We start from the raw sequence: 8,886 nt of genomic DNA, 5'->3' as shown, positions 1-8,886 counted from the left end.
AGATTTATGTCTTACTTGATATTCCAAGACATATTGAGACAGTTGATGTATTATTGTTATTTCCAGACTTGTAAATACTAGCTAGTTGCTCTTGTATTACTAGACAGATTCTGGGGTGGTTTTGATGTATCTCCGCATTATTTATCTATTATTATGTCAGACTTACTTAACTCTATCTCTTCCGCTTATTTATTTATTATTTCATGTTTCTAAGATTGTTGGCATAAAGGTTCGCCTACCGAGGTGGGGAATGTAGGTGCCCGCGCGACTTAGCAAAATCGGTTCGTGATAATATACAAGTCTCAAATATCCATAAATACTGTCTAAATGATAGAATATAAAGACAGGAATGGATAGAGCCATCCGGGCAACGAATCCATCCAAGTGCTCACCCCGGAATGCTCGTCAGATGGCATCGGGACTCAGTCACGAAGCACAGAAGTAGATCCGGTCACAAACTCTACACTCAGAAAGAATGCAGCAAGGTAAAATCAGTACAACAGCACGTACTGAGTAGGCATCATAGGCCGACAACAGTTAGAAAATCATATATATAAGAAAAGTTCACAATTAGATAAAACTCAACACAATCCAAATATCGAATCTAGTGCCAATTTACCAAATCTAGCATAAGTCTAAAACACAATCTCAAGAACCACTATCAACTACAGGTATCACCAAAGATCAACCAATAAGTCCAATACAACGCCACAGGTACATATGAGATGAATGCAATGCAAATGCAATGATAGACACACGCTTCGGGCGGAATATCTCGTCGCATCGACAGTCATTACCCATGGGGACCTCTAAGTCTATGTACCTGTGGAGGCGCATAGCCCGATCCAATAGTCAATGTTGTGGAACGTGCAACCCGATCCCAGTCAGTGTTGCGGTACTTGCAACGCGATCCAAGTAAGTGTTGCGGCGTACAACCCGATCCCAAAATATGTATAAATAAGTGTGTCACGACCCAACCCCGTAGGCCGTGACTAGTGTCCGAATTGGACACTCATATCACCTGTTAACTATAATCTTTTATAACCAACATATTATGAACTTATTTGTATAAAAAAAACAGGACGTTATTCTAAAGTTGTCACAATTCTGTATGTCGTAGGCACCTGTCTCCTAAGGAGTTACGATCTTCAACAACCACATATATATATTTACGCAAGCCGACAAGGCTGCCACTACATGCAACATCCCAAACATATATATATATATATATATATGCAAGCCGACAAGGCTGCCATTACGAATGGGTACGCCCCAAACATAAGTCATATTCATACAACGCAACAACAACTATATACAGACCCACACATGTGTCCACAGACCTCTAAGAGTAATGACAGTATCATATGACGGGACAGGGCCCCGCCGTACCCCAAATAAACACATACATATACAACAAAAGGGAGTTATACCACAAGCTAGGCTCCGGAACAAAGGAGCACTTCAAAGTAGCTGAATAGATATCCTAGGCTAGCGGATCTCCGAAACGAGCGCCTGTACCTGCGGGCATGAACGCAGCCCCCCCGAAGAAAAGGGGGTCAGTACGGAATATGTACTGAGCATGTAAAGCATGAAATATAGTGATAGACTCATACTGAGACAAGGTGTGTAGGACCCAATGCAACAAACAGAATTTCATAAAACTTGCCTTTGAACATATTTCATCTGTATCGTTCTCATATCAATATCAATATAGAGTTTTGTAACCAAGGTTGAGTAATCATTCTGTATATAACATATATAACGTGTCCCGACCCTTTAGTGAGGGACTCGGTAATTATAATCATAGCATCATAACATAAACATATACGTGTCCCGGCCCTCTAGTGAGGGACTCGGTAATAAGGAATATATGCCCTCCTGGCCGCCATCTCCATATCATCATGTCATCATATCATCATATCATCATCATATCATCATATCATCGTATATATATATAACGTGTCCCGGCCCTCTAGTGAGGGGCTCGGTGAGTAATATAGTAAATATGCGCACGAAAACGTGTCCTGGCCCGGGACTCAGTGAAGGATATAGCGGTAAGCACGAGCAGAATAATAAGCAACCACATATATGCAATTCATCTTTTGAGACTCAATAGATAAGTAACTAACCAGCTCTAAAGTGTCAGGATAATAATCATATTCAGTTCTTTTTAAATCTCATTATAAGTTATAGCAAGGAACGTATCAGATTTCATGTACATGTATCAATTTGATATGGTGTAACTTTTGATAGTCAAGTATGCCTCTAATTATGCAATTCTTTAAAAGTAGGAACTTCTATACATCATTCATTAGTCAATCATATAGTAGGCTCGTGACCATAACATTACGGAATGAATAGAATCATAAGTCATGCTTGGAACTAGAGAGTAGAATTTACCCCAAGGTTCATATCATTTCTTACTTACGTCTAGGACATGCCAAGAAAAGAAGGAATAGGCTTTACATACCTTTAGCGTTTAGTCGTATTATAACTTGTACTTGCTGCCCGATAGTACTTATCCTATATCAAAATATCAAGAGCTACGATTAGTCTACGAGGGAATTCAATATGTATTTTAACGTTAACAACCCCTTTCCAACATTTAGACGACGTTTCGTTCGCATTCAAACCAACTAGTACTACAAGCTAATATTGTTAGTCATTCTTTCATGTATCAATCCGAAATTGTTTAAACATGACTTAAGGGAACTTTGGACAGTCCGTACATCATTTAAAACAGGCCCTTATCCACGGCCAAACAGCACACACAACATTACCATTTTCGCTTCGCAATTTTCCAACTTCAACTACAACGATAACAACACGTTTACAACAATACTTATATGATTATTGGAACTGTTTTAGCATCATATTAACTCTTACAACAGCCCACAAACCATTTCAATTTCAACTTGAATCATTAAACTTCACTTTCATTATACGTTCATAACAATAACCAACATTCACCATACACTAATTCACTCCTAACATTAAAACAGTCCACGGTTTGGACTGTTTTCCCCCTTCAACATGATTCATTTCTTTAACACCTCAATTCACATATTCATAATGCATACAATACACCACAATGTCCATAACAACAACAATTAAAACATGACACAAAACAGTCCATAAATTCCTCTAAAACAGCCCCCTACACGGCTTCAACACAACTACAACAACTTCATGATTTTCATCCATTTACCCACACTACAACACACTCAATTCATTCCCAATACATGTACAAGAAGATTAAGCATGATTCCATTTAAGTCTACAACACACAGCCCACTTCAACTTCAAGAAAAACAGTCCAATACCAATATGCAACATCATAAACATACTTCTACAATCTTTGTTCATTTACATATGTTGACACACGTTCAACCCATCAACAATACATGCAAAATAAGACCAACATGGCTTCACCCAAGCTCACGGCTCACCTAAACTTCAACCACAACAACAAAACAACAACAACATGCACGAATTATACATTCAAATCATCATACAACACAAGAAAAATGATCATTCTTACCTTGTATCTAAACACTTCAATCGGCTAGCCCTTCACTTTCACCTCTTGAATTTTAACACTTGTTCTTGCTATTCCAATGAATGCTACACGTTAATACACCTTTAGGGGAGTTAAATTGTCCAAGAAACTGATTTTGTTTTTGGAGCAATTTGGAGGAGGGTGTTCTCGGCCAGCTTGTAGCCGAGAGCCTCTCTCTCTATCACTATACTTTCTAAACTTTGTAAATGTTGAAAATGATGTAGTTAGTTGATAGTGAATCAGCATTTGTGTTATATATATGCATTACAATATTTGGACATGTGTCCCACTTAAATTTTGGGTCAATTATCTTTGACCATTCCACTAAACTACACGGCCAACTATGGCTATTTTTAATGGACTGATTTAGTTTTCCAATCCCACTTAATAATCTAACCATGGTTAATTTAATCCCAATTTTCCATTAATGCTTCTATACCAAACGAAATTTGTAGGTACTTGTGACTTGAAACGAAACCGGAAGTTAAAGTCTCTACTTCGTATCTTAAAATAGTCTTGTCTTTAACTTGTCGCGTTTAGTTTAAAACGTCCCAATGTATGAAAATATGGGATATAACAAAGTGAATGCGCAATAGCAATGCCAACAAGAATAAATGAATCAATGGTGCCACACATGGACAAAAATCCCACTCACAATATCATATCATAACCTTTCTTTCCTTTCCACCAACCTTAATGACGATAAATATGCTTTCTGACACACAAGTAATCACTAAGCATCAACTCTAGAATCAATCATGTGGTGACAAGCAAACAACTCACAATTAAGCAACAACTCAATAGAACATAATAAGGCGACAAACCATAATCAACAACAACACCAATCTAAGTATTCTATCCCAACTTCATACCTGAAGGTTTACATGCTTTCTCCAACAATCACTAACTCTACATATGATTCGCTAACTGAAGTCTAACAAAAAGGTAAGCTGTAACCTACCTTGAAAGCCGAACAGGAGCCACGAACCATCATACCTTTTCCTTGCCTTTTCGTAGCACCTCCAAGTACACAAAGTCTATTCATAATCGAATTCTATATTAAAAACCATGAATAACGACACCTATATTGCTATACTTCTAGTTAGGTCAAATTCTAACCCAAGGAATTTGGGGAAACGGGCCCACAAATGTAAAATGGAAAATTGAAAGATGGAACATGCAATTCAAGCTCTATGTGATCAAACCCACTAATCAATTGCTAAAACAACTCAAGATTAAGCCTAATTCAGATTTAAAGCAAAACCCTCAAATTTGGGTATGGACCCTAATTCTTCAATCCTCAATTTTACCACTAATAATGGAAGAAATAAGCTTAAAAACGAGGAATTCATCAAATTCTATGGTTATACTAGTCAATTTCACCATCAATTTTCATTTTGGAAGTCTAAACCCATTTCAAGAAATTTATCACAAGACTCATCTTCTCTATTTCGATTCTAGTGATTCTAAGCATGGATTAGGGATCTAGGAAGGTAAATGATGAAGGCTAGGTTCATAGATCATACCTCCAAGAAGATTTAGTCCATAAGTTGATCAACTCTCCCAAAGAGTGCTTAGAAAGTGATGAAAAGAAGTGATAGGGTTTAAGGGTTTTAACTTGAGGAAAAACAAAATTTTGCCCGACATCAACTGCAGTGGTCATGGGCCCATTTCAGCGCATCCTTGGCGGCCAAGGGATAGCTACAGCGGCCACTTAAAAATCCCTAAGCTTCTGTAGCGGCAACCCTACTGCTACTGCGAGCCCGCTACAGCGGTTGGTCGACCGCTATGACGGCTTGCCACAATTATACTATGACTGCTATAGCCGTCAGCCCCTTGCTACCGCGGGGCCACTGCGGCGGACACCAGACACCAGAATACTACTGGTTTTCGACAATCTCCAACTCGAAATTCGACTATCACCCGAGGCCCCACAAATACAAAACAAACATGCAAACGCATAAAAACGCGCTACAAACTCACCCGTGGCCTTGAATTTCCTAATGGATGTCTATTTGACCAAGTCAACCCCCAATGGCCTAAATCCAAGTTTCCACCCAAGTTCCAAAACGCTCCCAATTGCATTGGGAACCAAACCAAACACACTACCAAGTCATAAATGATGATCCGGACCTCTTGAAATTGACAGAATTCCAGAAAATGTCTTCTTACCCAAAAGTCAACTTTGGGTCAAATGAATTCCACTTTAAGGCTCAAACCTCCAAAAGTCACTCCAAAACCCGCTCGATGACCTCTGGAAAGGGTCAATAGGGGTAAAAGGGTCATTAGCACTATAACGACCAATAGGGTCATTATAGAGACTCATCTAACAAAATCAATTGAGTTTGAACAAGCAGTCAGGCTAGTGAACAAAATAAAGGTTAGATTTATGTTACCTTATATGATTTTAATAATAAAGGTCTGATTTTTTCTTCTTCAAATAAATTTTAGTCCCAACTTACTGCTTATCACTTGTTGTAGAAGCGTTTCAGAAACGTTGACCATGTATACAAATCTTTCATAAACATTGTGGGCACGTATAGGAAAGAGAACAAGAACATCAAAGAGGTGTACTAGAGGTGATAAAACATTTTTAGTTTGAATAAATAGATATTATAGATGGGTGACATGATTTTCTTTTTGTCACTATATTTCCATATGTGTAGATAGTTGTACTTCTCAATGGCCATCCAGAATTGCTAGAGGAGCTCACTAGATTTTTTCTAGATCCAGCTACTGTTAATCCGCGCTTCCCTTTGGTTAGAATTATTGATCCTCATGCAGAAAGAAACCTTAGCATGCAGCATCATACTGATGAAAGAAATTTTTTCGAAAGGTTGAAGAATTTAGAGGTCCTCACCAAGGTAAAGTTTCCCTAAGTGTGAGTTCATGGTTATCATTGTCTGAATATCTGTACATGATGTGCCACATTAGAATCTTCCGCCATTAGGACTATATGGTTTATGATATCACCGATTTGAGGGCCATCTATTAGTTAGTATATATTGATTCATGGTGAATTACAAGTGCTCATTTTTAGATTTCAGTCGTGCGATGAAACCTAAAGGGTGAGTATTAGTACTCTGCTTCCCTTAAATTTGCTAAACATTTACAAACTTCTTTGCTAAAGTTCTTGATATATGCATTTGTTTTTAGAAAAGTGTTGATGAATTTGGTTAGTAACATTTTTAATATGATTTGTTTGATCTTTCCAGATACGTATAACACTTTCTGTGAAAGGGTAAAGGAAAGACTACGAAGTCCAGTTGATTATCAGTCATTCTTAAAATGTCTTCATATTTACAGCAAAGAAAAAATTACAAGGAAGGAGTTACAAAGTTTGGTACGTGTATCCTGCATCTACTATATCTTTTTTGCACCTACATGACAGTAATATTTGTTTATAACTTCTGCTATCTGTGGCTTGGTTGATGTTCATGCAAAACATAGTCCGAACAAGCGGTACACTAAACGCCTGCCCAATCGTGAGAAAAAAACTTCGTGCAACTACAAAAAAATATAACAACCTTAGTGAATAGATGCTAATCAGTTCCTTTTTTATATATCTTCAATTCAATAATTAAGAAAAGGAAAAGATAAAAGGCTGAAAAAGCACAATTGGTGTGGGTTCCGCTAGGATAGAGTTTCAATTCTTTTGATTGATGCTGCAAAATGGTTACGGCGCCTGGGATAGAGCCAAATATATTCAAACACATCCTCTCTTTTGACCGAAAAATATGATAAACAGGGGTACTGAATCCGGTTCTTTTAGAATTCTGTGGTACTAATGTCTCTGAAATGATATACAAGTCGATCCGGTGATTTTTGTTTGAGCATCATAAATTAAAATACATGCTACTCACTTTAGGTTGTCAATATACTTGGACAATATCCTGATGTTATAAAGGGCTTCAATGAATTTATAGAGCGTTATGATCGAGTTGGCACGTCCTGAAATTTCATTATGGTAAAATTATTGTGTCACATATGTATGTGATTTCATTATGATTGATTTCTGCTTTGTAGTTGAATTTCTTGCAGATGAGAGTAAGGAAGAACGTAAAGAGTAGAAGTATAAAACTGAGGCTCCTCTTGAAGATGCTATCAGCTTTCTGAAGAAAGTAAAGGTTATTCTCCTGGCTTCTGATTTCATAATAATTCTCTGCACTTTTTTCCTTTTCTTTTACTAGTTACTATTTATATGCAATACAGGTATATCTCATGATAATTATTACAGTACATATCTTTTATCCAAAGCGATAATATTGTAAGGGTATGTCTTATAAATGTAATGTAAAGACTTACATATTTATATATATATATATGTATTGTGAAATGTTACCCATTTCGAATGTGAACTTGGAGTATAGGAATAAAAACTTGGATACTTTAAAAAGTGATTCACTATTTTTATGATGTCATTCTACAAGGAAATAGTGAAGTTCTGGTTAATTAAAAGGTTATTGCATTCCTAACGACACGACAAGTGAACAGTGAGGTTTTTTAATAAATTAAAAAAAAATTGAATAATGGGTATGCTGTTGTTGGCTAAATAATGAATAAACGTAAATTATGAAGTTTTCAAGAAATATGTAACTATTACAATTTAATCCAACATGAAATGCAGTTATGAAGGATAAAATTTTGATCAACATTTCTATTGGAGTCTCGTGCATTTGTAATAGTATAGATATAGATAGATAAACCTTAAGTAGTAACTTAATTGTTGGAGTTATCACTTCGTGCAGGAACGTTTCCAAAATGATGATCATACTTACGAATCCTTCCTAGACATTATAAAGACGTACAAGAAGGAGTGCAAGGGCATCTATGAAGTCTACCATGAGGTGATTAAACATCTTTTAAGTTGAATAAAAAAAATACTATATATAGATGATCTTCACGTTTTAATTTGTCACTATTTTTTTTATTTTATTTGTAGGTTGTCAAACTTCTCAATGACCATCCAGATTTGCTTGATGAGTTCACTAAATTATTGCCAGATCCTTAAGCTATTTCTATGCTTAGGCAATATCCTGTGAACCATCCTTTTTAGCTCCTTATAATGCTATTGTCATGACTAAAGCTTGCTAATCATGAGTTGTACTTGATATTCTCAAAGAATTCTTACGGAGATTGGTTGGTTGTTTTGGAATTCCATGTGCGGTTTTTTATGAATAGAGATTTGGTATTATTAGCATTAAATATTGCTAAATGGTTTCTTGAACAATATCATTTTCCCTTCTAGCAAATCAAGAAAATTTTCATTCATCTTTATATATATAGTTACAAGAGAATAACTTATTTGTACTTGTTTATATATGTGG

General features: G+C 36.4%; 1 protein-coding gene across 1 annotated transcript; it reads left to right on the top strand.

The window, feature by feature from the left end:
• Positions 1 to 4,255: 4,255 nt before the first annotated feature.
• LOC132637566 (uncharacterized) lies at positions 4,256 to 8,570 on the top strand. The gene is made up of 4 exons (XM_060354638.1): positions 4,256 to 4,285; positions 6,226 to 6,423; positions 8,308 to 8,406; positions 8,502 to 8,570. Exons 1-4 carry the CDS (start codon positions 4,256 to 4,258, stop codon positions 8,568 to 8,570), a joined length of 396 nt encoding a protein of 131 aa, XP_060210621.1.
• Positions 8,571 to 8,886: the final 316 nt, after the last annotated feature.

This window comes from Lycium barbarum, chromosome 4 (assembly GCF_019175385.1).
Source record: "Lycium barbarum isolate Lr01 chromosome 4, ASM1917538v2, whole genome shotgun sequence".
NCBI classification, from domain to species: Eukaryota; Viridiplantae; Streptophyta; class Magnoliopsida; order Solanales; family Solanaceae; genus Lycium; species Lycium barbarum.
The sequence above is the reverse complement of the archived record's forward strand: the minus strand, read 5'-3'. Positions and strand labels throughout refer to the sequence as shown.

Excerpts from the sequence above, each read along its gene's own strand:
- LOC132637566 (XM_060354638.1), top strand. The coding sequence starts at position 4,256 with ATGACGATAAATATGCTTTCTGACACACAA. Across the intron at positions 4,286-6,225 it reads ATATGCTTTCTGACACACAA|ATAGTTGTACTTCTCAATGG; the intron begins GTAATCACTAAG and ends CCATATGTGTAG. Across the intron at positions 8,407-8,501 it reads TCTATGAAGTCTACCATGAG|GTTGTCAAACTTCTCAATGA; the intron begins GTGATTAAACAT and ends TTTTATTTGTAG.